The sequence below is a fragment of the Cupressus sempervirens genome, chromosome 6 (assembly GCF_028749045.1).
Source record: "Cupressus sempervirens isolate cs-2001-9-10 chromosome 6, ASM2874904v1, whole genome shotgun sequence".
Taxonomy (NCBI): domain Eukaryota; kingdom Viridiplantae; phylum Streptophyta; class Pinopsida; order Cupressales; family Cupressaceae; genus Cupressus; species Cupressus sempervirens.
Window position 1 is genome coordinate 445,569,511 of NC_143123.1, and position 27,342 is coordinate 445,596,852.

Genomic DNA, 27,342 nt, shown 5'->3' on the forward strand with positions numbered 1-27,342 from the left:
TCCACTTGTTATTTTGCTTCATCCATGTGCTTTTCCACCTAACAAGTTTTTCATCTATGACTAGCTTGGGCCAGCAATGCTTTTCCAGACCTTAGGTTTTGTTTAAATAGCTTAGCATCCGGACCAATGCGACAGCTTCTAACAAAAAGGAACCCACCTTAGCCAATAAGATCCCATAAGGTACTTTGGTCTTGACTTTGAGATTGCATGTGATGAAGTGTTTTTGAATTCTTTCTACCTATCACAATTTCTATTCGAACATACTACGGCCCCAACCTTCATATCTATATAGAGTAATCGGAGTGACCAGCAGACCAAAAAGAGTTTTTATGGTCATCCAATCTCATAGTTTTGTGTTCCTACACCTATTCTGTAGAGAATATAACGCCTTCCAATCCCCTTGAATCATTTTTGATCTGCATGTATCCCAATTGAGTTTGTTATAAAAATCTATACCCAAGTATTTGTACTCCTCCATAATCTCAAGAGGGTTACCCTCAAACAAGAACTCGTCTTGTATACCCCTATTCTTTTTCAACGAGAAGATCATAACTTTGGTTTTGCTAGTGTTCACTTGCATTCCCACCTCATGACAAAAACTTTCTAGCGATTTCAAGTGTTCTATCAAACCTTTAGTCGTTCTAGCAAGTATGATGAGATCGTCTGCATATAGAAGCAATCTTATCACAAAGTGAGCCAGCTGTACCCCTTCGCCATTGGTCTTGTTTATCCATTCTTCTAACTTGTCAATATAGAGCCTAAATAAGGTTGGAGATAGCGGACATCCTTGTTTAACCACAATTTTGTTGTCAAAATCTTTAGATAGTCCTTTCGTCGTTTTGATTTTAGCTTTGACGTGCTCATACAATCTGTGAACAGAAGACTTAAGTTCTTTAGGAACATCCAACTCTTCCATTCTATCCCAAAGTTTTTTACGTGGCACTATGTCAAATGCTTTTTTTAAGTTCACGAGATAGCAAAAAGCCTTAGCCCCCTGAGTGTCCCAAATTCTCTATCAAATATCTGAGAGTGATGCCATGATCTATAGTAGAGTGTTTCAGTCTAAAGCCTGCTTGCCCTTGTGCTCTTTTGCATTCTATTTCAGCCCATTTACTGATTTTTCGTTCTACCATGTTGCCAAATAACTTTCTGAAGAGTGAATTAATCATGGTAGTTCGATAATTAGAAGAGTAGCTTATGTCTCCGCTTTTGTGGAGTGGAATCATCACACTTCTTGTCCAATTTATAAGGAAGCCTTCTCTATTAACACTGTTGAAAATTCTAGTGATGTGTGTGTGTGTGTGTGTGTGTGTGTGTGTGTGTGTGAAGGTTTCAACACCCCACTTTAAGTATTCAGCATGTAGCGCATCTATATCTTGAGCTTTACCAATAGCTAAACTCTTTATGCTTTGAATAATATCCTTATGGCTCAATAAATCACCTGCAGTCTCAGTTACCATAGTTATATGCTCTCCCAAATCACATTCATAGAAGGTCTTGGCATATTCTAGCCATTTGGTTCCTGTGATATTGTTCTTTGTTTGTGTTTTTCTCTGTTGAAGCTCTTTTCAAAAAAAAATTGGGGCTGTTTTTTCCAAGATTAATCAACTCAATCCTTATCATGTTCACATATTCCTCTTTCTTCTTTTTAATCAGTTGATCATATTCTTTTATGCTTTCTTTATTCATGTTCTTTTTCCAACTCCTTATTGTCATTTTGCACTCCTCATCAAACCACAGATTGGTTGGAAAGTGTTCTTGTTATTTCTTTTGGTTTTAGATCTTTTACACTCCTCCAGGGCTTTATTGATAGTAAGAACAAGATTATCCTTGACAATGGAATTTTGTTTAGAAGGCTTGAGATATTTTCCCTGAACACTAGAGAGTCGTAAAACAGAGTCTCAGAAAATATTATGATTTTCTTGTATCATTAAAATTTTGCGGATCAAGAGCAGCTTCCTCTTCCACAAAGGTTTTGGGACATTATGTTGATCCTTAATGTGGGTGGCCACCCTTATCGAGATGGGGTTTCGGACTTTAGCTCCATGGGGCATTCCTCTATCTCAAAGTTAGTTATCTTTGAGACATAGTCTTGCAAGCATATGACCTAGTCTACAACACTTTGCCCTTTGTGTCTTTTGCATGTGATTCCACCCGATTTAGGCCATTTTTTCATACCGTTGCATAGGACCATGTTATATAGGCAGCATAAACTTGATAATTCAGCCCCAAAGTGGTTAAGCTTTCCCATGTTGTCCTATGATGAACTTTCCCATTTTTGTGTCCCATCCTCCTCTAGCCAAACCGGGTCTCTACTTTCCTTGTAACTCTCCTTACTGTTGAGAGTTTGGTTGTTAGTTGTTCTAGCGTTGAAATCATCTATTACCGTTATTTCCCCTAGAGAGCTAAAAGCTGCTATGTCTTTTTTGAGTGCAGCGAACAAGTCTTCTCAATCCAATCTATGTTTTTTATACATTCTTTTAACCTTTTGGAGCTAAGTAGCAAACAGCCACCATGGTAGAAATCTGTTTCTTTGTTATTTTTATCCATATATACTGCTTGTTTACATCTTTCTCCAAGTTTTTTTAATTAGAATGGTGATGTCTCCATGCCCCTTACCATTTTCTATCTTCTCGTTCCACAGTGATACCTTCTTATACCCCTCAAAATCTAGAACCGGACATCCATCATGTTCATGAGTCTCGGTAAGCATAATGATGTCATTATCTTTAACTATCGACCCTAACCCAAGTCCTCTTCTCCAAGGATAACCTCTACAATTCCAACTGACTATAGTTAAATGTTCCTAGGTAGGCCTGAATTCTTATTTATTGTCTGTAATTTTGTAACTGATTTGGGCTCTGCCATTTCGTAGCCACACCAATTTGTTGTTTTATCTTGTTGTTTTCAGTTTTTCCCATTCCTTCTTTCTTTCTGCTGAGTTAAGGTAAGGTCATCATCAAGATATATATGTTTGCCTTTGAGAAATTTTCTATTACTTAAGATGTTTTTGTCCCTTGCATTCTTCATTGTCAGTCTAACATGCTTGTCCTTGCATCCTCTTATCCATTTTCCGATTCTCTGTGCTTGTACGGTTGTTCCATGCCAATCTAATTGGTCTTCAAAGAAGTCTTTAAGTAGATCCGGTGTGTTTCCCTGTTCTATGTAGTCTCTTAACCCTTTGATGACGATATTTGTTGCTTTCTCACTTCTTTCTGTTTCCTCTCTAATCTGCCTCCACACTCATTTTTCTATGTTGTCATTAGAAGTGTTTGCTAGCCCCTTTATTGTGTTAGCCCATGATCTAACTTCTTCAATTTGATCTCTGAGTTGGTTCTCTTTTAATTTCATATTGGCCATGGCATCTTGTATATTTTTCATTTGCAAATCTTTTGTCTCCCTCCCTAGCCCCTCTTTCTCCCATGATATTTGTTCTCCTCTTTTCCCCTAACTCTTTCCTTAACAATATCAATTCATACTCTCCTTTTTTCATATTAAATTGCAATTTCTAAATGTGTTCTCTAAGTGACTTGACCTCCATTGTTAATTTCCAATTATCTTCGGTGACTCTTTTCATATTGATACTTTCTATTTGGCTCCTCTTCAAGTGCCCACACCCTCTCTTTCATGGCTACCAAGTCGTTCACAAAGATGTTTGGGTACCACGTCATTGTGGGGCTGTAATTATTTGGCGGCCCATCCTCCATTGTGTCCATTGTGTGAGAGATGTCTACCTTCTCTTTACCCTTGAGATCATTAAACCACTTAATTGTTTCAAAGATTTCAATCGACCTCAAACTTCGTTCCATCGCCTTTATATTGTCTAGAACGTGTGGTATCGATTTCAAAAGTATAGCTGCCAACCTCCCTCTTTTTGCATATTTAATCTTTCATATCTTTCTCAGTCTGATTATTCTTTTGTAATGCTTAGCATTCACATATGTATAGTTACCTCCTGCAAGTGGTCCGCTAACTTGTCGAAAGCTCAAAATACTTGTTGGTAGATTGCCATTTGATTCTCCAAGATTGAATGGACTCCTGTCCGATTAGGAAGCCTGGAAGAATGAGGAAGCTACCTTGATTCCACCTGATGAGGCAATTTTGCATTAATCTATCCCCATGTGCCAGAACCATGTCTTTGGTACCAGAGATGATGTGTCTAGCGACCTCCACAAAGCTTGCTTCTTGTTTTGTTGTTTCAAGTGCCCTAGCCATCTAATTCCCTGCCACATCATTACTATCAAACCTTGTGTTGTGCTAGATGTCCCCATCTAGCTCTACCTATGGCTCCTTTATCGTTGGTTGATCGATCGATGAGACTTGAGCAAGTACCTTCTCGTATGTCTGAAGCCCTACAAGTTATTCTATGATTCCCCCATTTATTCCTTCTGTGAGAACCATGTCATTATATCCAGCATCTTAATCGAGAATTTTTATGGCTTTTGCATTTTGTTTAGGGTTAATGACACACATTAAGTGTAGAAGTTTTGGGCAGGATCCCGTACGAAACTAACAAATTAATTTTGGGGAAAGCAATGTGTAAGAAAACAGTTGTTAAGACACTTGGACTTACTGCCTAGTATCCGGACGCTAGAAAGTTAGAAGGGTTCCATTAACTATATGGTACATTGAGAGAGGAGCAGCATTGGAACAATTGCTGCCCATGACATTATACCTTTTTTTGGTCTTTCTTTTCCTTGAGATGTGCGACTTCAAAGCGTAAACTGTAGCAGGTGATTCTTGGAAAGTCAAACTCAAAGAAGAATTTATTATGCCATATTTCCCTGACTGTTTTAACTGACCATGAATCTTATTAAAGTAGTATCCAAATCCACTAAAATCATTTTGCTAACAGAGTACCCAAAGCCAAATTAACAATCAACTAGCTGCAACTGCAGATAATGTTTCACCACAATGTCATCCAACTCAAAATATAATGCTACTAGAGTTAAGTTAGCTCACACCATTAATGGCTACTTTTTTAATTAAAAGAATAAGATGAATGGTGATAATAAAAGAGCCACAATCCAGATCAAGTTAAATATTTACCCTAGTGCATTCACATAAAACTTTCATATGTTTTCAAGTTACATGCTAACCAAACTTTGCCTGCATAACTGAGAAAAAAGTAAATATAGCATATTTTTAACCAAACAAATCCTCCATTTACCCTGGATTTCCAGAACAGCGAAGGATAATTACAATTTTTAATTGTTCAAAACATTTTCAGTTGAAAATAACCATCCATATTTATTATCTCTGTCCTCAAAGAAAGGCAGATATAGCCCAATATGTCCACAGCCAACAACCAGCTTGACATCATAGCAACCCACTCCTGTAGGCTGCATACCTAAATATGCCATATCAAGCACAATGTTCCTATTAAACTGGATATTAAATAACCAGATCAAGCACATACGCATGGTAACTCAAAATTTAACTTGTAAACAGGAGAATATCTAAACAATTTTTCTAGAAAAATTATGGATTATAGAATTTCCAGATGTACGAGGAAAAAATAATAATTGACTAGCTACAACTCTTAACAACCAATATTCCAATGCCTATTCAACACAAATACCTACTTCGTATGACAATATGAAGACCATAACCAAAACCCCAGCAAGAGCACTCGGAAACAATGCATTAAACACGCTGCAGCCATACTATCAATAATACACAAGCATCTACAAATAGTTCATTTTTCAGGAATCTCTCAAAAAGCATATAAGAAAGCTTGCACTAAAGATCATTCAAGATTGTTTTTCAGATTCAGCAGACTTCTCTTTTTCTTCTAGCTTATCCTCTTTCTTCTCTTCTACTTTGCTTTCTTCTTTCGCCTCCTCATTTTTGTCTTCAACTGTCAAGTTTTGTATGAGATCAGCAGCTGATTCTGCAGCTTTGGCAGCTGATTCTGGAGTTTTAGCACCCTCTTCTGAGGAATTTGTTTGAGACTCAACAATTTTCTCAAAAGTTTCTTTGAACTTTTTCGCATCTGCATTCAAAAAAGTAGTGAGACACTCCCACAAATACAGTTAAAACAAATGAAATTCTTAAATTACCCCTGCAGTTAGAATAAGAATATAACAAAAGCAAATGATAGCAATCTCCAGAATAAAATAAATTGACGTAAAAATATATTCATTCAGGAGCCTGCACAAGTAGCAGAGTTGGCTTGGCCTTGGGTTCACTCCCTAGTGGTCTCAAGTTCAACTCCAAAACCAGCCCGGAATCACCGGATGCACCTGGCTTGTGGATAGCTTGGTACATCCCAGGGAATTAGTCTGACCCTTCCTGACGCTTACTTGGTAGTATGATCAAGATAAGGCTGGTTGGGCATTGGCCTGGGTCATGGGAATACCCTGGCGCAACAAAAAAATATCTTTTCATTGGGATAAAGAATATGACATCATTTTTGGACTTCAGAAGGCATCTTGACAGAAAAAGAAAGCAGTGCATTCAATTTGGTTAAAACCCAAGTAGCAGAGTCTTAAACTTGCCATTGAATTTTTATTAACTCAAAATCAAAAAATCAGTAAAGGCAATTTGGCAATTACCATAAAAGCCTTCCAAAAAGAGAAATGCATGTAATGGTGGATACTGCGATTGTGGAGGAGGTAATTGTTTATGTTATTACAAATACTATAACAAGAAGCATTAGTGAAGATTCTAGAATCAAGATCCATCCCCACAATGGGCCTGTGTGCTGCAGCAGATCCAAGCATACAGCTTATAGTGAATTGAGCAGGATAACTGTCCTGGGCCAAAGTAATGATTTATACTAGGAAAGATGTATCAAGGGATAGCCACAGCCATTTTGTATGCATATAAGATCATAACACCAGGCATCACAATGAAAATTGTAGTTCCTGGTTTACAAGTTTATTTTATTTAGTCCCTAGATGCAAGGAGAGTTGGCTATAAAATATGATTTGCATGAAAGCAAGAGGACACATATCACAGATTTTCTTGGGCAAAAAAAAAAGCAAGAACTGGAATTAGTAGTTCAAAGATATTATGAGAAAGGGGGAATTCCAAAGGGAAATTTCTGCACTGGCATCATGATCCTTCAGCCGGCTTTGATACATATTGTCAATATTTATAGCTACAAAACAGCTATGAATTGTGCAACACGTTTCATTATATATGACTAGTTATGTGTAACCACATACCATGAAAAGACATTATCAGGGATCTAGGTAACATCCCAAACATCTTGGTGACTTTGGGACTTGCTGGTGATACCCACTTATTCCAAGACTGAACACAAAGCTCAATTTGTCACACAAAAATGTCACACAAAAACGACGAAGGTATATTTTTTAAAGGGGAAAAGGTTAAAACCCTCTAAAATGCTTAAAGAGGGGTAAAATTGTCATTGCAATTTAGCACATTGTATTTACTTATTGAACTTTCGACTACTTTTAGTTCCCAAAATTTAACTGTCCACAAAAACGCATCTAATCCAGGAAGATTGGAATAACACTAGTATATGCATAGCACAAAATAATGATATGAGAAGCAGCAAAGAAGAATGAGATGACCTATAAACCAGATCATAAAAAATAAAAAATGAAATCAGCTAATTATATCATGAAATTCTGGCTTTAATAAAATAAAGTCATGCTACCCTGCCTGACCAGATCTTAAGAAGAATCTAAAGAAGGAACCAGTAACCATCATGATCTAACAGTTTGTCAACAGACAAGCCGTGCACGGAGTCAAAAACAGGACTCCAAGCAATGGGCATGCCAGAATCAAGTGTCCACAAGGCATGAGTGATTCAAATCAAAGGGCAAATGAAGTGAACACAAATTTGAGGATTACATAAGATAGGTGAAAGTGATTCATAGTACAAAAAAAGATGATAATAATTCGGGAATCGGTATAAAAGTAATTCATAGTACAAAAAAAAGACAATAATTCGGTTATCAGTATAAAGGCATTACCTTTGTTAGTATATTATTAATCTAGCAGTTCTGTCTGTGACACTTCCAAGAAAAAGTAGATATCTGACTCGTATGCATGCCATATATACAAAAGCATAAGAACAATAATAATAATGCATTTAACAGAACAGATTAAAATCTCTACAAGATCAAAATTTGTAAAATTGCATCAAACATTTAATTATATGATTTCTACAGAGATACAGTGAATTTAAACCCAACGTATTTGGTTCTTCCCTGTGAAGCCCAGGGCATGCCACAATGAAGTGTCCACAAGGCATGAGTGATTCAAATCAAAGAGCAAATGAAGTGAGCACAAAATTGAGGATTAAATAAGATAGGTGAAAGTGATTCATAGTACAAAAAAAAGACACAATAATTCAGGAATCAGTAGAAAGGGATTACCTTTGTTAGTATTTTATTAGTCTAACAGTTATGTCCGTGACACTTTCAAAGAAAAAATAGATATCTGACTCATATGCATGCATTTATATACAAAATGCATAAGAAAAATAATGATAAATGCATTTAACAGAACAGATTAAAATACTTCTACAAGATCAAAATTTGAAAAAAATGCATTTAACATTTAAATATATGATTTCTACAGAGATACAGTGAATTTAAACCTAAGGTACGTTGGTTCTTCCCTATGAAGCCCAGCTCCCAGTCAAGTTCATCTGGAATTCGGCTCAGATTCAGTACCCTCTGTGGGCTCAAACAAGATCCAGCCCACAATGTGGCCCAGGGAGAACATGTGACGAATTTGGGAAGAAATTTTCGGACCTGCAACAGGACCAAGGCAGAATTTGACTTTTTTAACCTTTTTTTTTGGGTTTATCCTAATCATTGTGATATTACTATCCTAACCATGTTTTCGAGTCTTCTCATCTAATCTACAATACTATTGGTATTAAATAAATAAGGAAGTCTAGAGCAAATGTTATAATGGCCCAATATTCCAGCAAATTTGCAGTTAGATCATGGATAAATAAAGGTTCTAAAATCAATGAGCAGGATCAAGGCAGAATTGGACTTGTTTTTACTTTTTAAAACTGCCTTTTTCTTTTTTTTGGTTTATCCTAATCATGTCTTTTCATCTAATCTACAAAACTACTAGTATTAAACAAATAAGGAAGTCCATCACTTTTTTTGGTTTATATTAATCACATTTTTTTGCCTTCTCATCTAATCTACAATACTAGAGCAAATTTTATACTGACTCAATATTCCAGATAATTTGCAGTTTCATCAATGGATAAATAAAGGTAGTTGAATCAATGAGCAAAAGGTTTACTTTATATGCTAGAATCAAGGCTTGCTACTTGAAGCATTGCTTTGTCAAAATTTTATGGTACCTCAAGTAATGTGAAATATTTCTTTGTTCTGGCTAGTCAAACAGCACATGACATGTTTTCGTTATCCTCCATAATAAGCATTTGGTAACTGAGCTTACTTTTTTAGTGTTGTGACATTGTAGAAATTTGTATAGGAAGCTTACAGATGACACTTTCTCAAATATTTTTGCACATTTTCCTGCATCCTCTGTTATACTAGCAAAATTGATCAGAGTGAACAAAATTTGTAAAATACATAATATATTTCCAAGTTTCTAATTTTAGCCCCGTCATTCTTCAGTTTAGAAGCTCTTTTGGCAAGCTGCTGATGGCTTTGTGCATTCTTATCAATGACTGGTCAGCATTTTGTTCATTAGTTGTGGCATGCTGCAAACTTGGAAACCTCAATTTGGTGTTTTTTGCAGACTTTATTGATCATCCTCAGACTGACAGTTTCTTTAGGTTAATTCTGTTGAATACTATAGCTGCGATAACAACTTCATACTGATAGTGCCTACCTGCATTCAACACTTCTCAGAATTTCTCTTGTGTGTGTTCATTCTGGTTGCTCAATTTCTATTCTTATAGGGGGATTTTTGCCCATCTTTTATGTGTGTTGGGAGCTAAAGTGTATGAACTTCCTCCAGCTGGGAAAATGACAGGACTTCCAGCTCGTCTGATGTTTTGCATCTCGTCTTCTTCTTCTGCTAACCAGTCACTGTCCATAACAGCGGCATTTATATTATTGTCAAGGCTCGTCAATTTCTATTCTTCCATCATCAGCATTCATTCCTATCGTGTCATATCATTTATGTTTGGCATTTCTTGTTTGTAACTGCCACTTTGATATACTCTGCATTCCTTTGAACTTGTATAATCTATGTGATTGGGCTCTACATTCTGACTGTTGAGAATTTTCTGTTATGCCATAGAGTTAATTTATGTAGGCAATGATATTCAGATGGTGTCCTGATTTTTCCATGCTCAGTAGATTAAAAGAGGTCATTGAGAGTCCATATTTATTATTCTTTGTATTACCAACAGTGTGTATTCAAGTATCTATCTCAGAGACCAGTGGTGCCTTGGGTATATCTCAAAGAGCTCATTTTTGTTCTGTTATGAATATCTCTGAATATAATTGTTGCAGTGCCCTTGTTGTGAATCGAGATTATATCAATATTCTGAGAAGTGATTTTGCTGTGTGGTCCTGATTATTGTCTGATCTTTGATCACTAAAAACATCACACGAGATCAGAGTTTTTGTATCAAGTTTTGCAAAATTCAATAAAGGAACAATTTTCTGGTGTGCTGGGTTGTTTCTCTCACTGAGAAGGATTTTAACCAGGATAATTGATTTGCATTGTCTTATTGCTTTGCATCTAATTTGTGATAATCTTATTTACATTATTTCTGGTTCCAGATCACATTGAGTGATTCCGTGCTGAGCATTTCTGATTGGTTTCTTGTCAGTTCCAGGATAAGTCTGAGGTGAAAGCCCTCACTCCACCCTCTGCATGTGGGTATGGTGGATCCACCTTCTGCATGTAGGCACAGTGGATCCACCTTCTGCAAGTAGGCATGGCAGAAATGCATTCTTCTTTCAGAGAAATCTAACGTGAAAGCCCTCATTTGTCATGTCCCAATTTAGAAGTAAGTTTTAGTAAGGAATAAGGAATTAAATAGTCAAAGTTCTAACAATTTTACATATATATATTTGAATTATTATTATGATAATACAAATATTAATTATAACAAATAAGATAAATAATATTAAATATATGTGATAATAATATATCATTATTTATTAATATAATAATTTGATAATATAATAATCTTATGGTATGTTTAACAATGATATAGCTATAATTTATCATAATATAAGATTACATTATATTATTTAAATTAATGATATATTTTGTAATAATATTATAATAGTCTTATTAATATTAATAATAATTTATGTAATTTATATAATTAATATAAAAATACATAGTTACACCACCCTGGGGGACGGGGGGACGGCGAAACGAGGGGACAAGTTTCCGGGAAGGGGGGATAGAGGGGCCTTAATTTGGGGACAGCGGGGGGACGGTGAGGGGACGGCGGCAGGGGGACAAGAGCGGTGTATATATCTATGCATATGGTATTTAAAAATGTTAGTTATGAAAATATGTATTGCAATATAGGATGTAAAGATGTAAAAGAGTGAAACTTGAAACATTGCATTGAATTGGAACATTGAACATTAAACATAAATAGTCGAATTTGCAAATAGTGAATAGCAGGATGTCCCCCATCCTCGGTGGAGGTGGTGGAATCTAGTGGCACCGCTGGGGATGGGGAGACGGAGTCCCCAAGTCTCCGGTGCGTTGAAGTCTCCGAGACGTCGGGCAAAAAGGGGGGGGGACGCGTCCCCGTGTTACTATGTAAAAATATAATATTTAATCAATAAAAAATTAATATATAATTAATAAAATACATAATTACCTTAATAATATAATTAATATTAATATAAAAGGACACGACTCTATAAATACACTCATATATATAATGTCAACACATTGGAAAGGATATCAGACAGAAATATTATAAAAATCATACGAATAAAAAGGTAAATAAATGAATGTCCAGAAAGGGGACATTACAATTGGTATTAGAGCATGATCTTACCATCCTGTAAAGAAAAATAAATAAATGAATCATCCATGCATTCAGACAATAACTGCAATTGTACTCCATAAAAGAATTGCAATTGTACTATATAAAAGAAGCACAGTGAGATGCAAAAAAAAACATGCAACATGAAAGACAAAAGAAAGATATTTATCTGAATTAAACATCCAATCAGAAGAATCAGATATTCAGATAAGACATCCAATTTTTGCATGTATTCTTTTGATGAGTTTGTGAAGTATCAAGGGTTTTGAGAGTTTGTGCGCTAATTTTTGTATAAATTCTTCAGCGTATATGCACTTTGGACTGGTTTCAATACATCATCAGTGAATCGTGCCTGCTCATTCCTATATTCGAGCCTGCACCCAAAATTGAAGAATCCAATGTTCCAATCTAGGAATAATACATAGACAGTGTTTAGTAATAAATAGTAAACCATAACATTAACAGAGGGTGTCAACATTTCTATTGCTTGCCATGGTGCCACTACAAGGGTGAGTATTAATGAGGCCCATACTCAGAAAATTACAATATATATATATAAATTCGTATTTGCATTCCCCGATGTAATATGCCATATGGAGGAAATCATAAATTATGTCAAACTAATAGTCCACAATCTCCACCGTAATAATTGGTAATGGTGATCAGAGTCATGGTAATCCATGAACCTTATAAAGCAATGGTTATCATCTTCCAGGTAGAAATTACAGTCGGAACTTAGAAAGGCACCAACCAGGCATAAATGAAAGGGAATCAAATTTAATTTTCTCAACACAATTTTTCTATGTTACATTGTCATAAATCATAGAAGATAACAGGAAGAGTATACGTCAAATTACAGTCATTATTTAAATAAGGTCAAATACGATGAATTACCATTGGACCATTGAACAAGGATTTGATGAATAATGAATAACCTGTGATAAATTTTGCAACATCTATTTGGAGAACCATTTTAAGTTCTTTCTTTTGAAGCTATGTCACATGTTTATGTTGGCAATTTGGATCCTCGAACAGCTGAGCAGGACTTAGAGAATGAATTCTGAGTTTTTGGTGTACTCCGCAGGATGGGCGTACACAATCAGTAGTAAAATATTCAGAAATTCTACTGCCAGCTGTTATGTGTGAAAATATTAACCAAGATAAACCTACAGGTCTGACAATACAGACCATACCTTTCTCTAAATGATAATATATATAATGATTGGCATTTAATAGATATATGTGTTTCTCCTATAGGTGCCAGCGATTTCTAAGTGATGCTTTTGTTTGTGTCATGCCCCAATTTTTGGGCAGATGGCTCCATGTGTTGCTCTGATACCAAAATGTCATACCCAAAAATACAAGGCAAAAACACACCAGCAAATTTTTTTTTTTATTTTATTTTTTTTAAGTGATAATAAGATTAAATGTAATACATAACTATTCGAATAGAATTACTTAACTTCCTCATACTCATGTATAATTACGAAATTTAAGTACTAATCTAATACGAATTTTCTTCTTTGCCCTTAACAAGGGATCCATTACGAATTCTGCAATACATCACGGTGATCATGGAGAGAACGAAAACTGACAGGAGACAACCAATCATAACATCAAGACAAAATCAGACATCCACCTTCTCCCTAGTCTGGTTCAATGTCGAACCTGTTGTGTAAACTCGGAATGGGAGTAAATGTCTGATTTTGTCTTCATGTTATGATTGGTTGTCTCCTGGTCAGTTTTCGTTCTCTCCATGATCACCGTGATGTATTGCAGAATTCATAATGGATCCCTTGTTAAGGGCAAAGAAAAAAATCTGCATTAGATTGGTACTTAAATTTCGTAATTATACATGAGTATGAGGAAGTTAAGTAATTCTATTCGAATACTTATGTATTACAGTTTGGTGGTTGACTAAACTAACACTTAGTTAGTTAGTCATTACTAATCTGAGTCTCTTAAGATCGCCGATTTAGGAGAATTATAATTAGTACTAAACTAACACTTAGTTGGTTAGTCATTACTAATCTGAGTCTCTTAAGATCGCCGATTTAGGAGAATTATAATTAGTACCAAGTTAAGGGTTATGTCCCTTGAGGGACATACCCTCTAGAAAGGATATATAGTCGGTTGTAAATGCAGTTTTATAGGACACACTTCACAGCAGTCTGCTCCTATAAGCATTTCACTTCCAACGAATACTAAGTCAAAGATATTCTATTTTATCAAATCAATTATAGAGTATTAGATCTGCTTTCAAGATAAGTTTTAAATTCCTCAACAATCTGAATAATCATAGTACTTTGAAGATCATTCTCAGCAATTCAAGACTAAACTAAAAGTCTGATCCAAAGAACAAAGAATTAGCAGAATCTTTACATGGTATCAGAGCCAAGTTATTAAATCTAGGGCTCTGCAAAATTCAGGTATTAGACTTCATATATACTCAGTAGGTTTCTCCTATCTTCAATGGCATACACAATCAGACCCGAGGACAAGTTTGATGGGAAAGAACACTTTGAAGCCTGGAAATTCAGAATCTTGATGATTCTTGAAGAGAACAATGTTAAACAATTCATTGATGGAGTATCCAAACAACCCCCAGTTGAACCTCACAAATCTATATGAAGCAAAGGAAATAGAAAAGCTATTCAAATCATCTTGGATGGAGTTAAAAATGATATTGTACCTATGCTTACAATACATCAAACTGCCTTTGATATGATGAATGCATTACAAAATGCATATTTAGTAAACAATGCAACTAGGGTTCTTGCACTAAAAAGGCAACTAAATCACATTCAAATAAAGAAAGGAGAATCAATAAATTCTTATTTCCTAAGAGTTGCCAGCATTAAAGATGAACTATCAAGCATAGGAACCATCATTAATGACACAGAATTAACTCTTATGGCTATAGATGGATTGCCAGATTCATGGGAGACATTCGCACAAGGAATAAGTGCCAAGGATCAGCTTCTGGACTTTAATAGACTCAAAAATGATTGTCTTCAAGAGGAATCCAAAAAACTAAAGAAATGAGGGAAACCAAAAGTAGAAGATGAAGAACTTCACATTCTTAATGCAAACTCCTATAAGGGCAAGAAGAAGCATTTCAAGAAGAAAAAGGGAAATCAAAAAAATGGAAAGCCCAAGAAAGATCTATCTAAAATAATGTGTTTCAAATGTCAAAAAATTGGACACGATAGATCTAATTGTCCTGAAAATTCCAAACAACAGGTAAATTGTACAAATGTCATTAAAGAAGAAGATACTTATGATCCAAAGAACCGTGTTTTGTATTCCTCTCCATCAAATGAAATTTCAAACAAAGCATGGGTGATTGATAGTGGATCTTCTAGACATATAATGGGATACAAAGAAACTCTAGATTCTTTATCAGAGAAAGTTAACGATGAAGTTACCATTGGTGATAACTTAGCACACCCCGTTAAAGGAATTGGAAATTGTACTTTGAAACTAAAATCAAGAAATTATCTTCTTCTTAAAGGTGTACTCTATGTACCAGGGATTAAAAGAAACCTAATCTCAATTACAGCACTTGAAGATGATGGACACAATGTTGCATTCGTGAATGGCAAAGTATTAACTTGGGCTAAGAACTCTTCCATCAAGAAAGCAAAGTTAATTGGTCAAAGAAAGGGATATTTGTATGAATTGAATACAGAATCTAGTCGATCCATTCAAGCCCTAGTTCACAAAGCTAAAGATTCAAATGAAATATGGCACAGATGATTAGGGCATCTAAACTTTATCAACTATGGAAAAGATGGTTACTGGATTACCCAAATTAAATAAAGACCACCCTAGTATTTGCAAAAGGTGTGCTCTGGGTAAAAGCACTAGAAGTCCTTTCATGATAGTACTAGGAAAACTAATAATGTACTAGAATTAATTCATTCAGATTTATGTGGACCTGTGTCTATTTCTTCACTTGGAGGATTCTGGTATTATATCTTGTTCATAGATAACTTCTCTAAGAAAACATGGATTTACTTTTTAAAATGCAAGGAATCAGAAGAAATCCTACAAAGATTTAAAGAATTCAATGCATTAACTAAAAAAATTTCAGCTCATAAAATTAAAACCCTTAGAACAGATAACAAAAGAGAATATACCTCAGACTTGTTAAAAGGTTTTGTAAAGAATCAAGAATTAAGAGGGAGTACATTGTTTCTTATAACCCAAAACAAAATGGGGTAGCAGAAAGAAAGAATAGGACGATTATAGAAGCTGCTTGGGCTATGATTTTTGACCAAACTCTAGAATACTAAACTCTAGAATACTATCTTTGGGCAAAAGCCTCTTGTACTGCTGTATATATTCAAAACAAGAGTCCTCACTCCTATCTTAAAGATAAAACCCCTGAAGAAGTATTTACTAAAATAAAACCCAATATAAGTCATCTTAGAATTTTTGGATGTCCTGTATATATCCATGTTCCAAAAGAGAAGAGAACCAAGTTAGAACCCTTTGGGAGGAAAGGTATTTTTGTAGGGTATAGTGAAACTTTTAAAGCATATAGGATTTTCATACCTAGACAGAAAACTATTGAACTTAGCAGAGATGTAATCTTTGAAGAAGATCTTGCATTCAAAAGAGCCATAAGTTCTAATGAACCTCCTTCTTTATCTAGTTCTGAAAGAAATAGTGAATCTAGATCCCAGAGCGAGAACTTAGAAGAAATCGAAGATGAAATTCAAAATATAAACCTTGAAGAAAATTCAAAGAAAAGACCACTTTGGGCCATAAAAATAGTTGAAGCAGCTCAAGACTTTGTTGCACCTTTAGGAACAATCAGAGAAAGCAAAAGACCTAAGAGGTTCTCTGGTTATACAACAAACATGAGTGATCTATCCAAAACAAAGCCAACCAATCCTTCTGATGATATTAAACATTCAGCCTGCAAAGAAGCTATGACAGAAGAATACCAACCTATTATGAAAAATGATGTTTGGGAAATTGTTCAAAGACCTAAAGGAAAATTTGTTGTTTCTTCCAAGTGGTTATTCAAATAAAGCATGCTGCTGACAATAGTATTGAGAAGTATAAAGCCAGATTTGTAGCCAGAGGATTTTCTCAGAAAGAAGGGACTGATTAAGAAGAAACCTTTGCTCCTGTTGCCAGATATACCTCCGTAAGAGCAATCTTAGCAATTGCTACATCAAAGGGATGGAAGGTACATCAGATGGATGTAAAAACAGCATTCCTAAATGGAAAGATTTCAGAAGAACTCTATCTAGAGCAACCGGAAAGATTTGAAACTCATGATCCTAATGCATTTGTTTGCAGGCTCAAGAAAGTTGTCTATGGGCTTAAACAGGCTCCCAGGACTTGGTATGAAAGGATTGATAAATATCTCACTAGCTTAGGATTCTTCAAGAATGAAGCCGATCCAAACTTATATTATAAAAGAGATAAAGATGATATGGTAATTATGATATTGTATGTTGATGATTTATTAATCATAGGTGATGATCATCTTATAGATCAGTGCAAGAAAGATCTAACTAGAGAATTCGAGATGAAAGACTTGGGGCTTCTCCATTACTTCCTAGAATTAGAAGTACGACAAAATTATGATAGTATCATGCTTAATCAAGGGAAGTACACATCAGATATCTTGAAGGGATTTGAAATGTGGAATTACAAGTCTATGTCTTTTCCAATGGAGACTAATTTACATAAACTTAAAGAAGCAGTTGCAGAATCACCTTCCATAGATTCTACTCTCTACAGGCAGACGATTGGGTCCCTTATGTACTTAGTAAATACAAGACCTGATATTTGCTATGCTGTTAATGCCTTAAGTCAGCTTATGTGTGAGGCAAAGGAGATTCACCTAGTTGTAGTTAAACACATTATGAAATAATTACAAGGCAATCTTAATTTTGGACTCAAATACGAAAAGGTTGCTTTAGATCTGCATGGGTTCACCAATTCAGATTGAGGTGGAAGGGTTAAAGACAAGAAAAGCACTTCAGGATGTTATTTCAGTTTAGGATCAGCTATGATATCTTGGATATGCAGAAAGCAGACTTCAGTAGCTCAAAGCTACACAGAAGCTGAATACATTGTAGCAACAATGGCCTCTCGTGAAGCAATCTGGCTGAGGAAGTTACTTGTAGGATTATTTGGGCAAGCCATGAATCCTACGATTATTCATTGTGATAATCAGAGTTCCATCAAGCTCTCAGTGAATCCAGTTTTCCATGACAGGTCCAAGCATATTGAAATTCCTTACCATTATGTAAGAGATATGGTAGACAAGAATTCTATAAAATTGGAATACATTTGCACTGCAAATTAGACAGTAGTCATACTCACCAAACCTCTATCTAGAGTGAAGATAGAACACTTCAGGAGGAGACTTGGTATGGTTGAGTTGTAATCCATTTATACTCTCTTGATTATTAATAAAATAATTTTACTTTGTCAAGCTATTGACTGTTATGGGCTCCACCATTTGTATTCATTTGTATTCATTATTTAAGAGGTGACGATCTCTTAGATAATATACTAAACAATAGAGTTCTACTGTAAGATCTAGATGAGTTCAAAGATCATATTGTGATGTTGACATTGCTATGTTCATGGGTCACAAATTGGATAAAAGAAGAATTTTAGTATTCTCCGAATTTATCATGTATTCTGATAGATCCTAAAACTCAGGATAGTGTTGTGATATGGAAATACCAATTTCTATGAAATCATAACTTGGATAAATGAAGAGAGTACTCTTCCGATTTACCCTGTATAATATCACTAGTGGTAGTGATTTGTCATATCACAGGTTTAAGTAATATGACTATGTATCATGTATTCTATGATACCACATAAGAGATAGACAAATATAGAGTATTAAGTCTTGCTTACTCCTCTGTATTGATGATTGCTAGATATAATATCTCTCTGTAGGATTATCAGGTTAAGAGGGAGTGTTAAAATATTAACCAAGATAAACCTACAGGTTTGACAGTACAAACCGTACCTTCTCTTAATGATAATATATCTAATGATTGGCATTTAATAATTATATGTGTTTCTCCTATAGGTGTCGGTGATTTCTAAGTGATGCTTTTGTTTGGTGGTTGACTATACTAACACTTACTTAGTCATTACTAATCTGAGTCTCTTAAGATTGCCGACTTAGGAGAATTATAATTAGTGCCAAGTTAAGGGTTATGTCCCTTGAGGGACATACCCTCTAGAAAGGATATATAGTCGATTGTAAATGCAGATTTTATAGGACACACAATTCACAGCAGCCTGTTCCTATAAGCATTTCACTTCCAGCGAATACTAAGTTAGAGATATTCTATTTTATCAGATCGATTATAGAGTATTAGATCTGCTTTCAAGATAAGTTTTAAATTCCTCAACAATCTGAATACTCATAGTACTTTGAAGATCATTCTCAGCAATTCAAGACTAAACTAAAAGTCTGATCCAAAGAACAAAGAATTAGCAAAATCTTTACATTATGGATGGGTACAATTCCTTGAGGAGAATTCTGAAGTGAAGAACAACACGTCTTTTGAGTTCTAATGGGATAAGACCATCCAATAAATCAAGATATATAAGGAGTTCAAAATCGATCATCCAATCAGTCATCAATTATGGTCAGAGGTAAATGTAATGGGTCTAACTTGAAGGCAAGCATCCAAAAACATTGCATCATAACAAGAACTACATCACATTAGGAATTGCAAACTTGTATTGAATTAATACATGGATTTCTGATATCATGAAAGGCTGGAGTTGTTACTTTTGAAGGAATATTGGTATAAGGAAATGAAGGGAACTGGTATTATTTTCCAAACAAACACTTTGTTATGTTAGAAGTTAAAGTTCGGAGTTGAGACAAGAGCTGGGAAGATTGGAGAAGTAGAGACCCACACTTCACAATTTCTATAATGTCATTATAATTCTGACATGTATGAGAAGTATTAAAGAAATATAGTGGCACTTGTAAATAGTGCGATAGAGACTATATTGTGATAAATTTAACAATGGACAATTCACAAAAAGAAAGAGAGTGAAGAGTCACAACAAAGAAGAATAAGACTTGTGCACCTCCAAGGAAGTATGATTTATTGAGTTGAAGGTGTGTCAGTACATTAATGTCTATGATAATACTAATATGGAATGAGTTCTTACTATTAGGAATATAACATAGAATGAAATTTATAATGATTGAATAGCAATAAGAATGTTATTTTAACAAGAATAGAATAATTGTATTTTTTGAGGCTAGGGATTATCTTACTGGTTAATTTAAATATTATCATTATCAAGTATTTAAGAGAGGTGTTTAATATAATGTTATTAATAAGTTGTGAATAACTCGATAAGACTTATTATATTAATATATAATGGATAGGGAGTGTGCTCAAGGGGAGGAGTAAATCGGTCGTGTCGAGGCAAGAGAATTCCAATATGGATAAAGATCTAAGGGAGCCCCAAGCTAAGCGTGTCCAACCTCGAGAAGCAATAAATCTACCATCCACATCAAAATTAAACATGTTCCTAGTGGGTAGGGAGCGTGCACAAGGGAAGGAGTTAATCGGTCGCGTTGGGGCAAGAGAATCCCAATATGATTTAAAATCTGAGGGAGCCCCAAGATGAGTGTGTCCCAACTCGAGCAGCAGTAAATCTACCATCCAATATGGAATTATACACCCTATTGTAGTACTTTATAGAAAAATTGTTAAAAATATGCATCTTTAAGAACTTTTGATTTTGAGATAGGAGAAAGGAGCACGAAATTCAAGATCAAAGTGGTAAAACATTTCCTTACCTTTTCTTATTTCAATTTGTAAGCAAGATTTTAACATGTATGCTATGTGTCTGCATCGTGTATACTTCATGTCTTCAACTGTCTGCATTGTGTATGCTTCATGTCTTCATGCATTCAAATGTCTACCTTGTGTCTATTTCATGTACTTATGCATCAATTTGTATACTCAATATATGCTTATGTTTTGTTATATCAAATTTTTGTGGATACTAACTTTACATGGAAATATTTGTCTTTGCTTGAGGACAAGCAAATTTTGAGAGGAGAGCAATGTGATGTCCCAATTTAGTAGTAAGTTTTAGTAAGGAATAAGGAATTAAATAGTCAAAGTTCTAACAATTTTACATATATATATATATATATATATAGAATTATTATTATGATAATACAAATATTAATTATAACAAATAAGATAAATAATATTAAATATATGTGATATATATACTATTGGATATATCTAAAATATGTATAATAATATATCATTATGGTATGTTTAATAATGATATAGCTATAATTTATCATAATATAAGATTACATAATATTATTTAAATTATTTGATAATATAATAATCTTATGGTATGTTTAATAATGATATAGCTACAATTTATCATAATATAAGATTACATAATATTATTTAAATAATTAATATATTATATAATTAATATAATAATATAATATATAATCATTAATAATATATATATAATTTAAAAAAACATAATTACCTTATTAATATAATTAATATTAATATGAAAGGACACAACTTTATGAATACACTCATATATATATAATTTAAAAAAAACACAATTACCTTATTAATATAATTAATATTAATATGAAAGGACACGACTTTATGAATACACTCATTTATATATATATATATCAACGCAATGGAAAGGATATCAAATAGAAATATTATAAAAACATACAAATAAAAAGGTAAATAAATGAATGTCCAGAAAGGAGACATTACATCATTCCACCCTATGTGAGTAGGTATAGCGGATCCATCCTCTGCAAGGGCATGGTGGAGATCAATTCTTCTCTAAGAGAAGTCTAAGGTGAAAGCCCTGGTTCCACCCTCTACAAGTAGGTATGGTGGATCCACCCTCTGCGAGTAGGTGTAGTGGATGTCATGGAAGAAATTCCATGATGAAGCCAAAGTAAACATCATCACATTTTTGTGATGAGAACTTGTGTTTCCATTCATGGAAGTAACCATGATGGATATCACTATGTAACTCAAATATTGAAAGAATCCTCCCTAGCTAAGAGGGAGTGTTGATGTGTAGCTTGCTCAAATCCCTTCTAGGGCCAACCTAGTAAATCTAAAGGCTAATAGGCTTGTCGGCCTTAGCCATGTTGCTAATGAACTTTGTCATTTCAGTCCTTAATTGGGTTTGACCCTATTTGAGCACTTCATGTAACTTGCAATTATAATATTGGGCAAGAGCTATATGAATGTCACTTGTATTTAATTAGTCTAATCGTATTCTTGGCACCAAAACTACAAGGCTGACTGGAGGTCTATTAAGAGACATAAATTCATATATGTCTAAGGTGAAAGCCCTCGTTCCACCCTTATAGATATGGTGGATCTACCCTCTGCGAGTAGGCATAGTGGATATCATGGAAAAAATTATATGATGAGCGAGAGTGAACATAATCACATTTTTGTGATGAGAACTTGTGTTTCCATTCATGGAAGTAGCCATGATGGATATCACTATGTGCTCGAATATTGAAGGAATCCTCCTTAGCTAAGAGGGAGTGCTGAAGTGTAGCTAGCTCAAATCCCTTCTAGGATCAACCTAGTAAATTTAAAAGCTAATAGGCTTGTAGGCCTTAGCCATGCTGCTAATGTACTTTGTCATTTCAGTCCTTAATTGGGTTTGATCCTATTTGACCAATTCATGTAACTTGCAATTATAATATTGGGCAAGACCTATATGAATGTCACTTGTAATTAATAGGTCTAATCATATTCTTGGCGCCAAAACTACAAGGCTGACTGGAGGTCTATTAAGAGACATAAATTCATATATGTGCAAGTCCATCCTTGCATCAATGGCAAATGACTTCTGTGATGTACAGAATATGTAGTGTGCTCAGGGGTGATGATAACAGCTTATCATCTATGGTTGGAAAGGCAAAAGATCTGATGGTTTGCCTGGGGTCAACAAGCACTACAATAAAATTAACAAATTCCTGCCTTTGAAAATGTGACAGATGTCTTCTTGGAACATGCATATTATAAGGGCTGCTGCTGCATGTAAGTATATATTTTTTGTTTTTATTTTCATATCTTTTTGTAAAGACAAACTCAAAGCGATCCCCAACCAACCCTAAAAAAATTTATCAAATTCACCAATCCAAGTCTTGAACCAAATCCAAATCAGGACTGACAACTTGGCTTTGAACAAAAACTTACCCGCAAGGAAGACAAAGAACATTTGAAACTAAATTGTTATTTGTAACATCAAAACCATACCATACAAACAAAATAAAAAATCTGTATTAGACTCCAAGCATTATAACAAGAAGGGGAAGGCATTGTGGCTACCCAATGACACAATAGAAATAAAAGGCAAAGAAATATAAATTAAAAAATGGATAGTACACCCTCCTAAAAAAACCTTCCAGGTGAAATCCACCAGTTCTGTCCATGGAACTTTCAAAGAAGAATTGCGTGTCTAACTCAAATGCATGCATATACATATATTAAGAACCATAAAACACAAAGGAACTAACATGTATAAAGAAACAGCTGATCTTCCACGTGTAATAACACAAATGAATTGCACATATTTGTAAAAGTCAGTAAAAGGGGAAGGGACTAAAATGTGCATAATCTTCTGTCATTATTAATGAAGTGGTCTTAGGCAATGATTTTGCTTCTTCCCCTTCTAACATACTGGGGCTACCACCTGCAACCTAAGAAAAAGGATCAAGGGGCAAAGTGAAGAATAGCATTTACACTGAACAGATTCAACATTGGCATAATGAGTGTAGTGGTTACAGCTTACATTAAAGTGATGCTTGGTTGAAAATTTCACAGCTGACTAAAAGATCCCATCCACCTTTGACATCATTCATAGAATTCAAGCTTCCATCTGGATCAATTGAGCACATGTTTTTCTCTTTTCATTGGAGTTTAAATGGCTGTGATGGAATATAGACTATATTTGTTTTCTATTTAATTCTGACTAAGAAGCTCAGGCTTGCTTGCATGCTTCTTGCATTGGTCTCTCATATCAGTTTCACACCTTTTAGTTTGCTACTTTAATGCATATCATAGAAATCCCATAGTATATCTGCTAAAAATAAAACCCATTGTCTTTTAGTCCTTCTTAAATATGGGTTCTCTATATAAACATCTAATAACACAGATTTTGTTAATTAGAAATTTGGTCACTGGTGAACTTATAAAACCCATTAGAATCAGTTGAAAACAATTGCAAGATAGATGAACAATATTTCTTGAAGAGATTGATCAACCAAATATCATTGACTGTTAGTAATTAAGAATCTAATTCAACAATCAACAGTTCATTACAAGTGGGCAGGCAGACTACTTACTCTCCACAGAACCCAACCGGATACAGAAGAGTTCATCCTTTAGTTCCCCATCTGAGAAATCACTTGCATGCCAGACCCAGGATTTATCACTACCAGCATGCTCCTGCAATGACATTGATGCCAGAACTGCAAGAAAAACAATTCAATCATCAATGAAATATATCTATTCACAAAAGCATTCTACAGATAAAAGTTAACTTCGACAACTTACTTGAATGGTTGGCACAGATTTTCAATGTCTTGGACTGTCTCATCACCAGACGAACCTTAGCACTCTCCTTGTGCTTGAGTATCTTCACTGTTCCCACACCACGCTCCTTCCATTGATTTCCATCCTTATCAAATCGATAAAGTTTGGCTTTCCTACATAATCATCAAACATGCAAAAAAGAAGAAACATTGAAAAGACCATTAAGCTGACAAAAAGTAAAAATATGTTACAAAAAGAAAGCATATGCAATCAACTCATCATTTAATCCCTATGTTGCCAATTCAGATGCAGATGCATTATTTTATTTTATTTTGAGGCAGGGGGGTTGAATGCATCTGTGTGTATATTTTCATTTGATAGTATGATACTTCACCCTTGATCAAGATATCTGATAGTTCGCAAGTATTTAAATTGAAATAATTAATAACTTAATAAGCCATATCATATACATCTATGTTCATGATTCCAATGCAAATCATGAAAATCATTATAATTACATAATTAAGACTTAATTTGTGATTCAATGTTCATCAATCAAGATTCAAGATTCAAGATTCACTAGTCCGAATCAGAGTTAAAAATGTTTTTTAGCACATGTTTTAATGTGCTTTAAGTTGTTCTTTCGTCCAAAAAAGCATCAGTTTTTAACGCTAAACTCATCCAAAAATGCATCAGTTTTTAATGCTAAACCAATGGAGGCATATGGAAGCTGACAGATGCCCTGTGGATTACGCATTCACTGAGTGTCTCGATGTCCTTCCTCTGAGCATCCACAGGGCATCTGCATCAGCAAGCATCCACCTCTGAATACAGGCCAGGGTGCTACAAATCAACAACTGAGTTTAATCCCAAATTTAAAATAGGGTGCTGAAAAATATTAAAAACTAATTGCACTAAAACAGAAAAATATTATGTTCGAAGCTAATTAAAAATTTGTGAAATTTTCATACACTATCCACTATCTGGTGTAGAGATATTCTAGGCAATCAATGCATTACCAGATCATCCCATGTAAAGAACTAAAAAATATTTTGTTCAAAGTAGATAAATATTTGTGTTGTAAAACCATCAACAAGCAATCTGCCATATAGAATGTTGATCTTCTGTGCCCTCAATGGATCAACAGATAATCCCATGTAAAGAGCTTTGAAATGATCAACAACAGACCAGCAATTTAGAATAAGTTATTAACAAGCCCTCAAAAGAGGATAAAAAGTTACAAACAACTTATGATAGTGTCTCAGCACCACAAATGGCACGTCTTCAACTACCTGGAATAGCAAAGGCACCTAAAACTAAGGGCCTTCAGAATTTCAAAAGCCTAATAAACAACAGATGCTTATCTAAGACCGCAATAACAAACACTCAAAAAAACTCATCAAGAGATCATCATAAAAAGATCATCGGACAGGTCAAGGTATAGTCACAGCAAAAAGTGATTGCCATTGCGATGGCCCAATTGAAGACCTGCCAACTTTCTATGTTAAGCCTTGTACAATGAAAGGCTTGGCTTTTTTCAGTCACATCCACTCCGATTTGACCTATGCTGCTATTACCGTGTTTATTGTTCAATTTTTATACTCTTGGTTTCAGCCCCGTGGAACAGCTCAGAGTAAACAGAAACATACCACTACGCCTACGCCCAGAGAAAAGCCCACACCCTAACTGGACTACACAAATTTTAACCACGTAAAAACTATCAAGCGTGGCCTCTGCAAACGGTAATGTACGCTTAATAGGGCATTGCATATGCTGTGGAGTGACGGTTGCTTGTTTATTAGTCAACAAAACCCAAACCCTAAAATCCACTAAAGAACAACCACCCTCACAACCAATCAGATGCATCATCATCCCAGGAAAATAAAAATAAAAACAAAAAAAAATCAACAAAGCATCAATCGCAAAGTTTAGAAACGTCATCAATAACGGATCAAAAGCATCCAATAAGTGGAACCGATCAAAAGCATCTGAAAAGCAGAGCTGATAAGACACATCTAAGAAGACAACAAATCAAATACACAGAATTTCGAATCCCCGTATAGCCAGCATACAAACTAGGGCATGGAAATAGCCTCGACTATAGGGCCTATTTATCAATAGCCCATCGAAAACATAAACCAGAAAAATGATAATCTATACCATGAAAACGTTATCCGGATATTAAATCAGACATGACCATTAATCAAGGTAAACAGTACTCACATGTCAAGGAGGGCATCCTCCTCCTCTTCTCCAGTAGTGACTGCAACCTCCTCAAGCTTAATAATGGGGGCAACATGAGCTCCGGTGTCCTCCTCTTTGGCGACATCATCGTCATTCTCCTCCTCAGGCCGTGTGAGAGTGGGCTCTTCCTGACTTGCAGCCATCTTCCAATATTCGATACCGCACTCAAATCAGTTAAGTCGATCCAAGTTGTACTTAAATCACAGAGAAACCCCAAAAACGCTCGTCCGCAGTGACTCGGCGTGAAGGAAAGCGAGGAAATGGTTATAGCAAAGACTGATCCTTTGGGAAAGTTTATTTATTTCTACCGAGGATGGGTTCCCTAATTTTGATAACTACTATAATAAATAAATAAATAAGAAATCAAAAGTTTTTTGCGCTTAAAAAATATGTATTTATATGCGAAACGAAATAAATCGCACCACATGCTGAAATATTTACATTTATTTTATTTTATTTCTGATTCTATTAATAAAATATATTCAAATTACAATTCACAAAAAAAAAGTTGGGGGATACAAGATCATCTCGCGAGTGAATTCACACGGTCACAGTCGAAAACAT

General features: G+C 34.9%; 1 protein-coding gene across 1 annotated transcript; it reads right to left on the reverse strand.

The window, feature by feature from the left end:
- Positions 1-5,223: 5,223 nt before the first annotated feature.
- On the reverse strand, positions 5,224-27,049 carry LOC149552991 (ran-binding protein 1 homolog c-like). Its single transcript, XM_089788514.1, has 4 exons — positions 26,758-27,049; positions 24,556-24,707; positions 24,345-24,470; positions 5,224-5,995 (listed from the first exon to the last, which is right to left on the reverse strand). The coding sequence occupies exons 1-4, from the start codon at positions 26,919-26,921 to the stop codon at positions 5,754-5,756; spliced, it is 684 nt and encodes a 227-aa protein (XP_089644640.1). The 5' UTR covers positions 26,922-27,049; the 3' UTR covers positions 5,224-5,753.
- Positions 27,050-27,342: the final 293 nt, after the last annotated feature.

Bases quoted from the DNA above. Each gene is read 5' to 3' on its own strand.
- LOC149552991 (XM_089788514.1), bottom strand. From the start codon at position 26,921: ATGGCTGCAAGTCAGGAAGAGCCCACTCTCACACGGCCTGAGGAGGAG. The intron at 24,708-26,757 runs GTGAGTACTGTT...ATGATTATGTAG, and splicing joins GAGGATGCCCTCCTTGACAT to GAAAGCCAAACTTTATCGAT. The intron at 24,471-24,555 runs GTAAGTTGTCGA...TTTTTCTTGCAG, and splicing joins AATCTGTGCCAACCATTCAA to TTCTGGCATCAATGTCATTG.